At 44.4% G+C, this 17,127-nt stretch overlaps 6 protein-coding genes across 6 annotated transcripts; 3 read left to right on the forward strand and 3 right to left on the reverse strand.

Annotated features, from left to right (window-relative positions):
* Positions 1 to 89: 89 nt before the first annotated feature.
* On the forward strand, positions 90 to 293 carry VTP01DRAFT_5213 (uncharacterized protein; the record flags this gene model as incomplete). Its single annotated transcript, XM_069383981.1, has 1 exon — positions 90 to 293. The coding sequence occupies one exon, from the start codon at positions 90 to 92 to the stop codon at positions 291 to 293; it is 204 nt and encodes a 67-aa protein (XP_069235446.1).
* A 1,801-nt stretch (positions 294 to 2,094) lies between these two features.
* VTP01DRAFT_5214 (uncharacterized protein) lies at positions 2,095 to 5,639 on the reverse strand (the record flags this gene model as incomplete). Its single annotated transcript, XM_069383982.1, has 11 exons — positions 2,095 to 2,303; positions 2,386 to 3,012; positions 3,077 to 3,879; positions 3,939 to 4,098; positions 4,158 to 4,241; positions 4,298 to 4,330; positions 4,392 to 4,658; positions 4,714 to 4,863; positions 4,927 to 5,089; positions 5,157 to 5,381; positions 5,451 to 5,639. The coding sequence occupies 11 exons, from the start codon at positions 5,637 to 5,639 to the stop codon at positions 2,095 to 2,097; spliced, it is 2,910 nt and encodes a 969-aa protein (XP_069235447.1).
* Positions 5,640 to 9,536: 3,897 nt separating this feature from the next.
* Positions 9,537 to 13,122, reverse strand: VTP01DRAFT_5215 (uncharacterized protein; the record flags this gene model as incomplete). The annotated part of the gene is made up of 12 exons (XM_069383983.1): positions 9,537 to 9,673; positions 9,833 to 10,453; positions 10,524 to 10,643; positions 10,723 to 11,345; positions 11,418 to 11,574; positions 11,639 to 11,740; positions 11,793 to 11,825; positions 11,899 to 12,191; positions 12,261 to 12,315; positions 12,400 to 12,562; positions 12,642 to 12,866; positions 12,928 to 13,122. The coding sequence occupies 12 exons, from the start codon at positions 13,120 to 13,122 to the stop codon at positions 9,537 to 9,539; spliced, it is 2,724 nt and encodes a 907-aa protein (XP_069235448.1).
* Positions 13,123 to 14,047: 925 nt separating this feature from the next.
* On the forward strand, positions 14,048 to 15,351 carry VTP01DRAFT_5216 (uncharacterized protein; the record flags this gene model as incomplete). Its single annotated transcript, XM_069383984.1, has 5 exons — positions 14,048 to 14,147; positions 14,220 to 14,353; positions 14,413 to 14,592; positions 14,658 to 14,963; positions 15,028 to 15,351. The coding sequence occupies 5 exons, from the start codon at positions 14,048 to 14,050 to the stop codon at positions 15,349 to 15,351; spliced, it is 1,044 nt and encodes a 347-aa protein (XP_069235449.1).
* A 192-nt stretch (positions 15,352 to 15,543) lies between these two features.
* VTP01DRAFT_5217 (uncharacterized protein) lies at positions 15,544 to 16,076 on the forward strand (the record flags this gene model as incomplete). The annotated part of the gene is made up of 3 exons (XM_069383985.1): positions 15,544 to 15,645; positions 15,704 to 15,860; positions 15,928 to 16,076. 3 exons carry the CDS (start codon positions 15,544 to 15,546, stop codon positions 16,074 to 16,076), a joined length of 408 nt encoding a protein of 135 aa, XP_069235450.1.
* A 298-nt stretch (positions 16,077 to 16,374) lies between these two features.
* Positions 16,375 to 17,079, reverse strand: VTP01DRAFT_5218 (uncharacterized protein; the record flags this gene model as incomplete). Its single annotated transcript, XM_069383986.1, has 1 exon — positions 16,375 to 17,079. One exon carries the CDS (start codon positions 17,077 to 17,079, stop codon positions 16,375 to 16,377), a length of 705 nt encoding a protein of 234 aa, XP_069235451.1.
* Positions 17,080 to 17,127: the final 48 nt, after the last annotated feature.

A 17,127-nucleotide genomic window follows, 5' to 3' on the forward strand; every position in this document is an offset into this window, starting at 1 on the left:
TTTGACAAATCCTGGAATATTATTACAAGTACAACACTAATAAAGATTGGTTGAATCGTATTTAGATCAACATATCATACTTCTATCAAATGCTTGACTCTTATTTCTTTGTGGGCGAACTCTGCTTGTACCTTTCTGATACTTTGAAGGAACGCGACTCAAAGTTGAAAGGGCAAGGACGTCTCATATCGTTCCGGGATGCATGGTCATTCAATATAGTTGCCATCCTGTACTGGTACCGTCGATCCATGGAGAACAAACATCCTTCAACCGTAGGTTTGTGGATGCTCTGAAAATTGATAATCAATCACGAACCAAATACCTGCCTCCGCGGAATACGTTTCTACCGGGCTGCAGATCAGACATAATTCAGAATCAAACAAGTAAGAAAATAAACAGCAAAAGTAGCGCTGCACGGACGATTGTTATGGAAGTAGCGAGATAAAATGTGTGTGACTTTGCGTGGAATCGAGATCTTCCAGAGAAATTGTCAGGAAGTACTGTCACCTAGAGTATTTTTCTATTAGTTCCTTATAATAGAAGAAAAGCGCTCCCCGCGACTCTGCGCATGACAGAAATTAAAAGTTGGTGCCACATGCGTGATAGCCTTCATGATAAATATACCACATAGCGACCGTGAATGGAACTGGTATTGTTAGGAATCCATTAAACATCGAAAAAGAGGGCTTCACAGATTCTTTGTCATAGATGATTTGACAGGAGGAATTTATAATATCTCAGAAATAAATGACGCTAGAAAACCTCTAACTCACAACAGTATTAAACTATACCCGCTACTGGTTCCTTGAGCTGCTTACCTCCATTTAGCATACCCTTGCTGCAATTTCAGTCAGCAGCTCGATCGCGTCAAACGTCCCTGCGAGCTAGCCTACGTCTAAAAAGAGAATCTCAACTTGTTTACGAGGCACAGAGGCGGGAAGGGTAGCCAGGGTGCTGTATGACTACGTCGACAAACGCTTCCTGTTCAGCATGTAGAAACTGTTCTTGCAAATATTGAATGAGAAAGATAAGACTTCATGGTGCCTGCCAGAAAGAGTTAAGTTATAATAATTGTTTCCTACCATCAAAAAATACATATATACTCGCCGTGGAGAACCTGGAGAATTAGCTCACTACATGGATGAAGGAGCACAGAATGAAAATATGAATGCCAATCTAATTATCACTTCTCTTCTCGTGATATCATATGTATGAAATCTTCATTTGTCATGCGTCCTGACGTCAATGAATAACAGCTGTATACTTTGCTTGGGTCTCTTCTTTTGCAAGGAGATACCGATGCATACAACAATTAAGTATGGTGGTCTCCGTAATGCAATAAGGTTGTTTGGTTGAATTTGGTCGAATACTGTATTATGAAAACGTAAACATTTGCATACATAAGTCTTATCTCTGTAGTCAGATGGTACGGGCTTTTCTAGACTTTTCAGGCTTTTAAAACATGGTTGTTACTTCTGTATTGTTATTTTAATATCATTGTGATTGAATAAGTTGTCACGTGTTTCTTTGATAAAAGGTATCAGGAGACCATACAGTCAAATAATGCCGTCACCAAAATGTCCTAAATGTGAATAAATATTCTATCGACTGGAATACGATGAAGCAGAAGATTCCTGTTGCGTTGCTGATCTGACACATTCTCGTGATGTTTTGTTATAAAATAAATCGATATCTATGCAATTTTACTTTGTGGATTAATGCGCCAACATTTTTTGAAAACCAATTAGTATCGTTCTCTCTCTGTTCACAAATGAAAAAGTTTTCCGTGCACGAAAGCGACAAGGGGCGAACACAGAATGAATTATGAGCATCGAGTATACAGATAGAATGGCTAGCGGAATGTGGAGTAATTTTTCAGTAAGATCTGCTGTAAAAATTTTAGCTTGCTACTCTTCAGATCTTGCTATACAGCTTGATTTATCATTGTATCAGTGATAACTTAACTTCTCGCGCTCGCGTGAGATACAATGATTTTAGATCATCAGTAATTGTTTTGTTTACTTCTCTCTTAATAATTTACCGTCTTTATTTCAAGATAAGGATGTATGGATTTTACGTAGATAAGCAGTGATTTTAGTTACGTGCCTCGTAAGCGGGAGAGTTGACTGTTTCGACTGTTGGCTTAGCAGATGCCAAGACAGCGTAAGGCTCAAGGACAACTTTGCCAAGCTTGACTTCTTTGTCCAAGCCGATAACGGCAATTGCCAGCGAGTTGGATGCACCGTTGGTCTTGACAATACCTTCAGGGCAGTAGTACTGCTTTTGCGGTCCAAGGTCATTGGCTACGTGCAGACGAGGCAAATGGTCAAGTTAGTTTCGATTTCTTCTTCTTATCATCGTTCTTTTTTCCTTTCCTTTGCTTACCATAGCGTCCCAATTGCCATCCGTTGACAAAGACTAAAGCGCGGTACTTTTGATCGCTATCATCCTCAAATGTCAAGCTCAAAGGAGCATCGTATCCCTTGGGAATCTTGACGCTGAATGTAGTGATGTACCACGATACGCCAGCACGGCCCTTTGTTTCCGGTACAGAAGCCTCGGTCCAGTTACCATCTTGTTCCCCAGTGAAGTCTGGCAAGTGCCATCCCTTGCGTTCACCATAGAGACCGCCTTCGTTGTAAGGTCCACGGACTGGATCAGCCAGATCTTCGCCGCCAAGGTTGCCTTGCACTTTCCAGCTAATCTTTGCGTCACTGCCCAATAACTCGGCCTGGGAGAAACCACGTGCGGATTTGTATGCATCGTCGACGTTCCAATCATCTTCGTGACCAGTAGTCCAGAGCAAAAGCGAAAGGACATTTTCACCGTCGGTTTTGAGTGCAGATAGCTTGGTTAGTTCCTGGCTTCCAATGTCAAATCCACCGAGGAATTCGCCGTTGAGCCATGCAAGCCATGCAGATCCAGCGCCTGAAACTGCAGTAATTTTCAAGCCAGTGATATCCGAGCTGCCATCGAACGTGCCGCGGAACCAGATGCAGCCAGTGTGGAAACCTGCATGCAGACGCAACAGTTAAAGGGTATATCAAGTATACAACATGTGCAAAGTAAAACTTACCATAGTCGTCGGCGTACAAAACGGGAAGTGAGATGGGTTCGGTGGTCGAATTGGTTGTGGTGTGGTCCGCAGTAAGCCACTTGGAGTCATCAAAGTTTGGGTCGGACTCTGGAGATGCAGGGCTGTACTTCCAGGTAGCCTTGGTAAGATCGGTGATCTTAATATTGGGCTTCTGGAATTTGATAATTCCGGTCCAGGAGCCGTATGACGACTTCTTGAGAGAAACGTTCTTGCCATTCCAGTGGAAGTTTCTGATATTATCAGAAGCAACGACTTCGATTGGAGTGTCTGTATCAATGTCGCCAAGGAACGATAAAGTGTCTCCAGAGATCGAGGCGCTGCGAACGAGGTACGGTCCCTGGATGAGCACACGCTGCTCTTTGGAAACGACAGGGGCCCACCACTTCGTGGCAGTCGAGTATCCAGATACCAAAATCAAGACATCCTTGTCGCCGCCGCTGACCTGGATGGCAGTTGTACCGTTCTTGGGATGCTCATAGTTGATTTGAGTAATACCATCGGATGCGGAGGAAGTTACGCCCTTGTCGGAAGACCTCACAGTAACATTTTCATTAATCTTGAGAGCAATTTCACCTTCTTCACCTTCATATGCATAGACCGCAAGAACATCGACAGAGCCAGTGCTGAAATGGGTGAAGATTTCGCTGGTGGCATATACCAGATGTTGCGACTCAAAGTCATAGTCAGCAGCGAGAATCTTGGAGTCACGACCGTTCAAGATAAGCTTGCTGCTTCTGGGAATCGTGAATTTACCGTCACTCGTCTCAATGTTTATGTGGAAACTATTGCAACAATCTTGTAAGTCATATTGCATCAATGGAACACAACCAGGGCAACTTACTCGACGGTGGAAGTGGAGTTGGTGACTTTTTGCTGTGTGAAGAAGAATTGGGTGGCGGAATTGACATCCTTACGGCCATAAATTTGGACTTCGTCGGTATCCCAAGTGGGCCAGAAGAAGTTGGTTGTCGAGAATGGCTTGACGGTATGAATAAAGGTTGCTGATGATGGGGACATATTCAGAGTCTAGTTATAATTTGTTTTTCTATCAGCATCTTACATTGAAGCTTGATTTCATATGCCTTCGTTGTCATTAATCCTGGTTCGCTGATGGGCGCACCGTAGTCATACGATGTGTAGACGGCTATACGACTTGTCTAAGTATAAAATCTCATTGTAATGATATGCAGCTGGACTTACAAGGCTTAGCAAGGCCTCCCCAGGATGTACCACCTTGAATATGAATTATAGGTTTAGTTTGAAGTAAGATTCGCGACCACTCATTAACACGTACCATAAGTCATGTAAAGACTCTGAATGGTAGCACCTTGAGCGTAATTGTTCTTGTAGAAGATCTTTGCGAATTTTTCATTGACCATCTCTCGGCAAGCACCGTAGCCTGGACCGCCCCAAGGATCAAAGGCTCCACCCTGGAATTCATAAAGAGCCATAGGCTGACTAGGATTGGTCTTTTCATGGTACTCTCGGTAGTAGTTTGGAGCGTTGGTGGGCCAAACATCTGGATGACTGCAGTCGAATCCGAGGGGATAGGCATCCCAACCTATTTTGCATGTTAAATGGTGTTTTTCTTGCGTGGTCCAGATGGTTTAAAATACCGTAAATATCCACGGAGCCTTCTCCTGATGCAAAGTGGTTTCCTGTGTTGGGATCGTTGAAGGTAGAAGGTACAACGATGCCGTCTGCCTCGAAAAAGTCGATCAAATCTTGCATATACTTGGAATCAGTGTTGTCAGCATATTCGTTTTCTGTTGAAACACAATGTCAGCATATTATGAGGAGCATTTCCCTGTACCACCATCGAGATTTACCAATTTGGTTAAGAATGATGTTGCCGTTGTGCGTGATCTGGTTAGGAACCAAGTACTTGTCCACTTCTTTCAACCACTCTTCCCAGTGGCCCTTATATTCCTCGTTATCTTTGCGTGCAGGACTTTTCATGTTCATCAACCAGCTGGGAAGACCGCCGCAATCCTTGACAGTGAGCCGATATCAGCTTACAAAAACTAGCTGCATTCCATCCATTTTAGTCTTCACGTACCACTTCAGCGTTAATGTAAGGGCCAGCTCGAGAAATAACGTGGAGACCGACTTCCTTTGCAGCATCCAGAGCTCTTTGAATATCCCGCACACCAGTAAAGTCATAGACTCCCTTCTTTGGAGAGTGGTAGCCCCAGTTGAAATAATACGAAACGCCATTGAATCCAAGAGCCTTGAACTTTTGTAAGATATCATCCCACAATCCAGGAGATGGAATTCTATAGTACTATATAATCGAACACTCAGTTAACTTGTATCAGGGTGGCTGCTTGAGATATCAAGTTAGAATACATACATGGAACTCGCCGCTAAACAAGAATTCACGTTCGCCGTTGACGATGATGGTGTGGTTATCCCACGTCACAGCATCCTGGAGACCATTGTTTGATTGCCGGGCACTGAATCTCTGTAGGGGCACCGTTGCAGCCTCAACGACTACCAGCGTCGCGAGCGTTATACTTGTCAAAGCACCTTTTACAATCATCTGATGCAAAAGTTGCAAAAAAAAGAAGAAATTGGAGGATATGCCAGGGTGTTTTATAGGCTAATAGTACTTAGTTAATCACATTTGTACATGGGAAAGGGCTTTGCAGCATGAGGAACAGAAGAGAGAGAAACATAAGCTTTGTCCTAACGGCATAAGTTGAAGTACAATGTAACATGCAGTAATTTTGACGGTTACACGAGCAAAACGTCTTTAGCTAAGCAGAACCCTCAAGAAGGAGACTTCGTCAGTTTACTCCCGATTACAGTCTATTTGATAACTTTTTGTCACGTCCACATCCATGAAATATTTGTAGAAGTGTACATGGACTTCCATTTACGAATGTGTCAAGCTGTAATAAGGAACGCGATCATCCCAGCAATCCCCTCCCAGCGAAAAGAATATCCCGATAGGCTGGTCAATTACAGTTCTGGAGAAACAAACTGTCCTGCCGAAACCTCTGAACATCTGATGACCTAGAAAGCAACTTGCTTTCCGGATTATACTGGAACCATGCAGGTCTGTCTTCAACAAAGGTGGGGGAGCAGCTGGCCTGTGCACGTATAATCGAAGCATCACCATTGCTTCAACAATAATGTCAACAATTCCATTGATAACGTGATTTTGCCAACGGCATGGATGTTTCAATTTGCCAACTAAGACCGTGGAAGTGGTGGAAATCCTCACCGCGTTCCTCGGGATGATGGCATTGTGGTATAACATAAGCAGAGATAGAATCTCCCTTTTCTGAGAATATTCCGGTTTGAGCAAAATGGCCTAGGTTAAGGTTTCTTTTTTGGTACCCGAGGACTTACGTAATACCTTCATACCTCCCAATGCTACACTTTCCGATCAGGTTTGCAACCTGGGGGCCCATATGCCAGAATTCTCGTCTTGTCTCGGTTAAGAATAGCTGCTTTAGTCGCAATCGTAAAACTCACTCTATCATCATTGAATTTGCCCGTTGCGACGTGCAACATGCTTACCTAAGCTGTTGTGAAAAAGATGACAGCAAGTGTATCTAAATCTGGAATGTAGCATATAATCATGTGGAACCAGCGTGCTTTCCTGAGGATCTCTTGCTATTCTGTATTCTAGTCTACGATTCTGCTACAAGATTGCTCATCGTAGTCACATTACATTTGCACAAGCAAACCAATGTTTACTGGATCCTGCGCGAGCATCAGAAGATAATTAGCCATTTCATAACTGTATATGTATCGGAAGTTCAAAAAGAAGTAGACAGCCTTCCAGCCTACAAAGGAAGTCTAGAGAAAAATTATTTCCCATCTATAGGCTTTACTTTTCATCCCTCCTCCGCGTCACCCCGAAGGGGTGAAAAGAAGGACAGACAGATAGTAGTCATGTTTCGGACAGTCAATAGCTACGTATCGAGTTGATGCACTTCTGCTTGCGAATGTTGATGTCTGGATCGCTGTCGTCCACTCGACTTCTTCCTGCCTCTCACATTGTCTGTGCTTTCGCCGTAACCTTATTTCCGTGCAATCGAGTTTTTTCTGCGCTTTCCCCACAGCAGATTCATGCGGTCTTCGATATGCCCATAAACTCCATTGGCTTTGAAGTATACGTACATCATCCGGCTCCCTGGTCGTTTCTCTCTTTGCCCCACAGACACTCAAAGAGAGGGCGACATGCCAAACATTCAAGCGTTTCCTCAACTTTCGCTCTTTGCCATAAGAGCTGGCAGCGTACAGATGCATGTCGGGAACCTGTAGCATTGATTTATGAAGCGGGTCTTAGCAGATATTGTGATTTCAAGCATTTTGTAACATTTATATCCATGGAAACATTTTGCCCTCGAGGGGGAAAGTACTTTTCCTCGAGAAAAGTGCACGGTGCATGGAAGAGAGGGAATTCAAAGCCAGACTGATCTTCTTGACAAAAGGGACGGGAAGCGAACCTTTGGAAGCAAGTCACCCACCAAAAAGATATAAATAACCCCTCTTTCCTCCAACTTTTTTCTTTTCTTTGGGAAAGCTGGCAGTTCCAGCTCTTCGGAGTTGGACGCGTGCATACCACCACTACGACGTCGCATCTAGCTATTTCGGACCTCTTTCCGGCGATGATGTTTGCGATCGAGTGAAGCCGGAGTGCACGTTGGGGACTGATCAGTGCCGCCTCCTCGTGGTGGTCCCTGGATATATCGTTGGCTTCTCGTCGACGTAAACTAAACGGCACTGCTTTTTAGAATTTAGAAGCTTTTTGTCTTTAAATAAAGATTGCTTTTGCTTAAATCTTCTCGTGTTCTTGTCTTGTTTATAAGTACTCTTTGCGTATTTGTGCTTCCTTGCGTTGTCTTGTGAGTGTTGCGAGTGTTGCGTGCTTAAAGAGCGTCTGTTGCATTGCTTGGTTACAAGGTTGCTTTCGCCCAATCCACTTGAGCATAGTGCGATCGCAGTGTAGACTGCTCATTTGCTTTCAAACTTTCTGTTCTTATGTCTCCTATAGACTGTTGTAAAAGGCATTTGATGCGTCGAGTCAATCAAAAATGTTACTCTGGCCGTCAAAAGCGGTCTTTGCCTTGTTGGATCTTTTCGCCAGTGGATGGAGCTTCTATTACCGGCGTTGTCGTCTAGGTCTCTGTAGCTTTTTTTTTAACTACTGTCAAAATTTCCTTTGGAAGGCGCAATTTCACGTGCCTACGAAAGAATTTTTCCCTCGTTTTCCCAGCCTCGCTTTCCCAGCCCCCAAGTCCTTAGTTTTCACTTAATTTTCTTTAACTGCGCATATATTTTTATGTCATATTCCGTTTCTTCATGCTTCAAGGATTCCGTACGTACTCGTGGCATCGTCGTACGACGATTATGCGTTGACAATTGATTGTAACATGCGCGGACAACACCGCTTCGTCAATTCAAGCATCGCTGCGTCGAACTGACTATTTGCATGTGATTGGCGTGCCAGTTACGTCGGTTCCCGTTGTGGTCTTGAAGAACCTGCAGAAGATATCTTTACGAAGGGGCATTCTCATAATATGGAATGTGTTTATTGATCTGGAAATACATACCTGAAGTTAGAAAACTTCAATACAAAGCATCTTGTCTTATGCATGTAAACCGCCCAAGGTGCATTGCTTCGGTAACAAGATCAAGTATCAATTCTGCACACATTGCAAACTGTGCAGGTAGCTGTTGTCGACATAGAGTCCTATAAGAAAATGTTATTAAATACGTGTAACAGGCGGACGAGCAACGCTAAAAACAATGTTCTGGAAGCTGCAGACGTGACGTTAACCCACTTGGATTTGTTCGTGTCAAACGAGGAAAGGATGGCAAAAGTTACAATGTTCCTATGAAAACGCAATTCAATCATAAGGGTTATGAATACGTTTCCTTGGTATGTGATACTGGATTTACACAAAATGTGATATACATTGACTACTGGCTGGCGCCTTCCTAGATAATGAATACTTCGAGGGGGTGGAACTAGACCACTTCGATGAGAATCCTGGCAACATTCATGTAGAAAATTTGTGCCGGGTGTCACATGCTGAAAACAGCTCGCACAATTGGCTGCCCGGTGGAGGCACGGGTTGCAAGTTAACCTTTTCGCAACAGTCTTGGAATTCGCTACCACGCGGAATAATTGTACTATGTACATGGCAGATCATTCAAACGGATGCAAGAATTTCGCACCACCGCGGAGAAAGGGACTTATTGCTGGTGCTGATAAGAGCTCCAGGACCGCATACTTAAAACTCACCATCAGTGAACGATTAGAAGCGCACCTGCGTTACTGAATATGAATTTCAACTATTATTATAAATTATGTTGCTAAGATAAAGCTTGCATGGAATGATTTGCAGTCATACATAAGTGTTATACAGCCTTTTGCAAGAACCTTTTTATTTTATCTGTATTGTTATTCGAATTTAAATTATCGAGAGTGTCTCAAGTCATAGTCAGGTGATTCGACTTGGTGGACGTTTGGTTTCGCGGACTGCAGGACTGCATAAGGTTCCAGGGTTACTTTGCCTAACTTAGCTGTCTCGTCCAAAGAAATCACTGCAATGACTAAAGTGTTTGCTTTTCCATGAGTATCTACAATGCCTTCTGGCAACTAGTACTGCTTCTGAGGACCGAGATCGTTGGCTACATGTCATCGATTTTGAAGCATTGTATCAATATCATTATCATTTACTATTAATCTTTCAGTTCCTTCTTCGCACTTACCGTATCGACCTAGCTGCCGTCCATTCACAAACACCAAGGCACGATATCGCTGTTCGGTGTCATCATCAAAAATAAGACTCAAAGGAGCATCATAGCCTTTGGGGACGTCGACTTTAAATGTAGTGTGATACCAGGATACACCGCTCCGACCGGTTGTCTCGGGTACTGATACCTCTTCCCATTTGTTGTCAGGGAACCCAGCCAGGTGCCAGCCCATGCGCTCGCCATATGTGCCGCCTTCGTTGTAAGGCCCGCGGACAGGATCGGCCAGGTCTTCTCCGCCCAAGTTGCCTTGTATCTTCCAGGATATCTCACGGTCACTATCACCAATAAGTTCAGCTTGAGAAAAGCCGCGGGCAGACTTGTATGCATCGTCAACGTTCCAATCGTCCTCGTGGCCGGTTGTCCAAAGAAGCAACGATATGACATTCTTGCCAACCGATCGAAGCGAAGATACGTTCGAGAAGACTTGGTTGCTAACGTTAAATCCTCCAAGATATTCGCCGTTCAACCATGCAACCCAGGCAGATCCAGCGCCTGAAACAGCTGTCAAGTTGAGTCCAGTGATATCCGAGCTGCCATCAAAGGTACCGCGAAGCCAGATGCAGCCAGTGTGGAATCCTAGCGGGATGATAAATTAACACGGTTTTTTTTTTCATGTACAAATCTTACTAGAATAATATATGCTTACCATAGTCGTCAGCAAACAAGATGGGCAGAGTTTGAGGCGTAGTGGTAGAGTTGGTGGTGGTATGGTCAGCAGCAGCCCACTCAGAATCATCAATCTGCCTCAGACTCGGGATATGCAGGGCTGTACTTCCACGTTGCCTGCGTGAGATCGGTGATCCTGATATCTGGGTCCTCAAATGAGATAGTTCCAGTCCAAGTACCATACGAAGTCTTTTCCAGGTCAAGGTTGTTGCCATTCCAGCGGAATTTCTTGACAAAGTCGGGAGCGACTACTTGAACCGGCGTTGTTTCGTCAATGTCACCGTAAAAATGAAGCGTAGAGCCTGACAGTTCAGAGTTGCGAACAAGATAGGGACCGTGGATTAGCACGCGCTCTGTATCCTTGTCTTGGCCTCCTGCAACCTGTGGAGCCCACCATCTAGTTGCAGCGGAGTAGCCCGAGACAAAAATAAGAAGATCCTTTCTGCTATCATCGCCGAAAGTAACTTTTATAGGAATCGTTCCTTCAGGATGCTGGTAGTTGATTTGCAAAATACTATCTTCCACTTTGGACTGGACATTGCTATCGGTTGAATTTACTTGGACGTCTTTGCCAGCCTTGATTGCAAACTCGCCGTCTTCGCCTTCATATGCATAGACAACAACAACGTCCTGGGGTCCAGTTGTCTGGTGCGTAAAGATTTCACTGGTAGAGTATACTAGATACTGGGACTCAAAGTCATAGTCTGCCACGATAATCTTTGCATCTCGACCGTTAAGCACACTCCTGCTGCTGCGAGGGATGGTGAGTTCTCCGTCAGTCGTGTTGATTGATATCTGGAATCTATACCGACGGTGCCGAGTCGCTTCGGTTTAGCAGCGTGGCTAACTAGTATAAACGTAGAATTGAACCTACTCGTGCAACTCATCCGAGTCACTGTCTGAATGCTGTATAAAGAAAAACTGTGTAGGTGTGTTCACACCATAGCGACCCAATATGATGAGGTCCTCTGTGGTAGAGTTGAAGAAGAAGTTGGTTGTGAGGAAAGGCTTGATTGTATGTGCAAATGTGCCTTTTCGAGTTTTTGCAGTTAGAAACATGTTGTGTCAGCCCTGTTTTGCAAGGAAGAGTCCTACCTTGAAGCTTGGCTTCATATGCCTTGGGTGTCATGGGGCCAGGCTCTGAAATGGGTGCACCGTAGTCGTATGAGGTATACACGCCTTGATTAATTTCCATACCTAGAGTTAATTTCACCTTTAAATTATCGAGGTTTTCGTTAGATGAACTTACTTGGCTTTGCAAGGCCACCCCACGAAGTTCCACCTGAATTAGTTTTACAAGAATACAAGGACGAGTCAATTGATTATGTACTGGATCCGTGGTTGCTTCTACTTGCCATATGTCATGTATAGGTTTTGTATGGTAGCACCTTGTGCATAGTTGTTCTTGTAGTATATCTTGGCGAACCGTTCATTTACCATAGTCTGGCATGCGTTGTAGCCCGGGCCACTCCAAGGATCAAAAGCGCCTCCCTGAAACTCATAGAGAGCCATAGGCTGATCAGGATTTGTTTGTTCATGGAATTCTCTGTACCAATTTAGGGCATTATTGCCCCAACGCGAAGGATTGCTGCAATCGAAGCCTGCCGGATAATTATCCCACCCAAAGATCGATACAGCTCCTTCACCGCTGGCAAAGCTTCCACTTCGCTAGACGTCGTTGAAGATGGTAGGTACTACCATTCCGTCAGCCTCGCACTTTTCATTAATATCAGCAAAGTATCTCGTGCTGACATTCACAGCATACTCGTTTTCTATAAAGACGGGACATAAAAACGTAGATTATCAGTGCCTCCCTTCCGTTAAATGAACATATCCGCCTTATTTCTGTGTCATACCAATTTGGTTCAGGATGATGTTTTCATTCTGTGTAATCTGGTTAGGTACCAGGTACTTGTCAACAGCTGTGAGCCACTCTTCCCAGTGAGACTTGTACTCTGGATTATCTTGACAAGCCTTGCTCTGCATATTCATCAACCAGCTCGGGAAACCTCCACAATCCTGGATTCGTGAAAGTGTCACGGAATTAGTCCTCAATTTAGCGATAATGCTCGAAGAATCAATGAAAGTCAAGACTTGCCACTTCAGCGCTGATGTATGGACCAGCACGGCTGATGACATGCAAACCGACTTCCTTGGCCATATCTAGAGCTTTTTGGATGTCCCGCACACCGGAAAAGTCGTACACTCCCTTCTTTGGAGAGTGATAGCCCCAGTTGAAGTAGTAGGAAACACTATTGAACTCGAGCGCTTTGAACTTTTCCAAGATATCAATCCACAAATCCGGCGACGGTAAGCGGTAGTACTATTTGCGTTGCAGCTTGTTAGTTTTCTTTTGTATATCCTGTTTATGCTTGTTCACTTGCATGGAATTCTCCCGAGAATAAGAACTGACGCTCGCCGTTTACGAAGATCGTATGGTTGTCCCAAGTCACAGCATCTGTGAGTCCGTTTCCTTGCTGTCGCACTTCCAAACGCTGCAGCGGCGTTATGGCGGCTGCGTTGACAACAGCCGCTATTGCCAAGGTAATACTTGTCACTGCACTACTTTTCACCAGCATATCCTTTCCGGAGAGTATATTGCTGATGCAAATGCTGTGGAACGATCGTTGCTGCTATAATTTATATCCCATCAACGAATTACCTAATCTATGATGATCCCTGGGAATCCGAAATCTAAGAAACAAGTTTCGATTTCTAAAGCATGAAAAGAAAACAAGAAAGACAAGAGACGTCCGCGATATGTACCTCAACGGAGCAAGAGGACTTGAGCGATCTTAATCAGTTACTTATTCTATATATATTCACTCCACAGTTAGCAGCAGTGTAATAATCCATTCGCTATGCCAGAATTTCCTGTTTCATGTTATTGTAATATTTCATGTAAGAATATGGAGAACATTACGTGATAATATTGAATCTCTTCCCTGGAACGATGCAACACAAGCTTGCGGGCATGTCACACAGTTCGCTATAAGGAGATTTACGTACGGAATTGTCCCGAGAGGAGTGGAAGAAAGCAGTCCTACAAGCCGGTCCGTTCGCTCTAATGAAGAAATCTTCAAAGCTATTATTGTTTGCATATTACACCAAGAAATATATGAAAGCTACGGAAGTGTATCCATAACACGAAAATTCACCAGCAAACCACAGGAAAAGGAAAACATTGTAATATCAAGCTCCATGGGAAGCCGAGAAGTTACAGAATGTCTTCCAAAGCAATGTTAGCCGGCAGCTGTGTGGATCGTATAAAAGTTTTTAGTCCTTACATCCTAACGATCGTCTCTCTGGGGATGGAATGTCATGTCAACAAGCATTATATCGCTTTGTACTATGGAATGAAGCAAAGATATCTATCGATCGACCTCGTTGTAAACATTATCCTGCAGCGTGGTCTGCAATGTCGATTGCGGGGTTTTGGATGGTCGCAGCATTGGTGAAGTTGGCATGCTTGCTGTCTCTACAGCAGGATCAGTCTAAACAACGATGAAGACGCAAGATGCTGACGAGAGGAATCTAAGCACGGAAAAGAAATATCAAAAGACGGCCAAAGTAGGTGAAGGTACCTACGCCGTTGTATATAAAGGCAAGTCTTGCCGTCGATCGATCAGCTCTGCATACAGTGGTGGAGATCTTTACTGATCAATTGTACATTTAGGCACGCAGCTGTCAACAGGAAGACAGGTCGCCATCAAAAAGATCAAAATGGGCCAATTCAAAGACGGCCTAGATTGGACAGCGATCCGTGAAGTCAAGTACCTCCAAGAGCTTCGTCACCCGAACGTTATCGAAGTACGGTTGCATCGGGGATGGCTATGGATATAGTGCTAACTTACATTCCCGTTGCAAAGCTCATTGATGTATACTCCCACAGGACGAATCTCAACCTGGTGCTAGAATATCTCGACTCTGATTTGGAACAAGTCATCAAGGACAAGAGTATCTTGTTCATGCCCGCCGACATTAAGTCATGGATGCTGATGACTTTGCGAGGACTGGATCACTGTCATCGACACTTTATCCTGCACAGAGTAAGATGGAGCTGATACAAGCTTATACTTTTACGCCATCGCTGAAAAAAATTGATGTGCTGCAGGATATGAAGCCAAACAACTTGCTATTGACACAGGATGGTGTCCTGAAGATTGCTGATTTCGGTCTTGCGAGAGATTGGGGTGATCCTGGAAAGGCAATGACATCCCAAGTCGTTACGAGATGGTATCGATCACCGGAGCTACTGTACGGAGCACAAGAATATACCTACGCAGTCGACATATGGGCTGTCGGTTGCATTTTTGCTGAATTGATGTTACGAACGCCGTACGTTGCTGGTGAATCGGATATTGATCAGCTCACAAAGATCTTCCATGCTCTTGGAACACCAACGGAAGCTGACTGGCCGGTAAGGAAAATTTAAGTTTGGAATTGTTGCAGATAATTTATAATATTCTTTGCTTATCTCTCAGGGAATGACATCCTTACCTGACTATGTACCTTTCAAAATGTATCCAAAGGTACCACTTCGGCAATATTTTACGGCAGCTGGATCAGATGCGCTTGATCTCTTGGAGAAAATGCTAGTTTTTGATCCAAGCAAACGATGGACAGCAGAGGAATGCTTGAAGCATGCATATTTCCGCAATTCACCTTTACCGACTAAACCAGAAAAATTACCTAGAAAGGCGCCTGATCCGGAAAAGGTTGCAGAAACGCTAAAGAGAAAACCGGGGCTTATGACTGACGAGGAAGGAACCCGTCCGAAAAAGCTTCGTTTAACTGTAAACGCATAGAAAGATTTTCATCTGTAAATACTTACAAACAACTTTTTCCCCAATTTTAAAGATTAAAGCTGGACCATGCCCCTCATCCCCACGACCGACTTGAATTATAATGAGGCCATATTGTCGGAGTTTATTTAAAATGAATTGGGTCACTGCCCGCATTTGCCTTGCAGTGCCTTTGTTTTTTCTCCAACTTCCAAAATGTCGATCGGTGCAGTCGTGCGACAAGCAGCCAACAATTCCGCTAGAAATGCAGCCAATTCTGGTTCTAGACTTCGCTTAAGAAAGGCAGCGCTCACTCTGGTAAGTTGGTACAGTGTACTCTGTTCATCGCGGACACGATTTGTAATCTGCATAATAGACACCTACAGCGGTTGAACGGTTAAAGAAACTTACAGAAGGTCCCACGCCTCAGTACTTGCGTGTGGGTGTCAAGCAGAAGGGCTGCTCGGGGAATTCGTACATGCTCGAGTTTACTGATTCAAAGGGCAAGTTTGATGAAATCGTCGAGCAAGACGGTAAGCATACTTCCCTGCTGCAACGGTTGTGTTCATGTATACTTATGCATTATCCTACTCGTAAAAGGTGTCACTGTGCTCGTCGATTCAAAAGCACTGATTACAATCTTGGGATCGGAAATGGATTACGTCGAAGACAAGCTCTCCTCCCAGTTTGTATTTCACAATCCTAACGCAAAGGGTGTGTGCGGTTGCGGCGAATCCTTTGCTGTGTAAAAGAAGAGCGCCAAGGCAGAATATATCCAACTTTTTTTCTCCTTCCCTACTTTTATCTTGCCAATAGGACTAGACCTCAACGCAACAACGACGACGACGACAACGACAGTAATAACTACAACAGCAAAACAGCTTCCAGCCCACCCCAGTCTCTTTTCTTTTTGTTTGTTTCCCACAGTGTATCATACAATAAGCATCTGAAATTATATACAACGTAACGCTTATCAACGAGATTTTGTTTTTACTACAGAAATTATTGAGAAAGAAAGATACAGATCCTTGCTAGAAATTAGTACTACTAGAGAAGCAAATAAGAAAACAATATGGCTGTAAACATAACAGTGGGCGCGACTGAGGATTGCACTTTAACGCCTCCGCTGTAAGCAGGCGGCGTGCCATTTGTAGGCATCGACCTCGTCGACGTCGTCGTGGATACGGTCGAAATCGTCCTGGTAACTGTGGTTATAAAGGTGGTGCCAGGGGTAGTCGTGAAGCCCGGAGGTGACAAGGGGACGGTAGGCGAAACTTGCAAGTTAGGCAATGGTTCCACCAGGTGAGGGGAAGCTGTAGCAGCAGCGGCTGGAGCTCTTTGAGCTTCTGAAGCCTGTGTAGCTTGAGGTGCCGGATCCACGGCCTGCTGGGCATGCAGAACAGGAGCGAGATATGGATACAGTGCCTGAGGAGACGACTCGATATTATCCAGCGATGGACGTGATGGAGGTGCATTGTTCGCTTCTTGGTTAGCATCTGCTATTATCGATAACCTTGCGGCGCTATCTGATAATCCTGACGACACGCCATCGACGGATGCTCTCTGCGGCGTGTTATTGCTATCTTCCGGTATAGCGGCAGCTTTAATTGACTGGTCATTGCCGCTAGTTGAATAGTGGGATATTTGAGGATTTGCGTTGCTAATGGATGCGCCGCTGCCGCTGTGCTGTACCGGCGTTTGCGCGACGACGACTGCAGCTAAAAGGCACGCCGTAATCAGAAAAGTATGCATTGCTGTAAAGGAGATGCTGTGAACGTAACAGCATTTTCGCTTGCTTCC

This window comes from Rhizomucor pusillus, assembly GCF_041956525.1.
Source record: "Rhizomucor pusillus strain CBS 183.67 unplaced genomic scaffold VTP01scaffold_21, whole genome shotgun sequence".
In the NCBI taxonomy this organism is placed as follows: domain Eukaryota; kingdom Fungi; phylum Mucoromycota; class Mucoromycetes; order Mucorales; family Lichtheimiaceae; genus Rhizomucor; species Rhizomucor pusillus.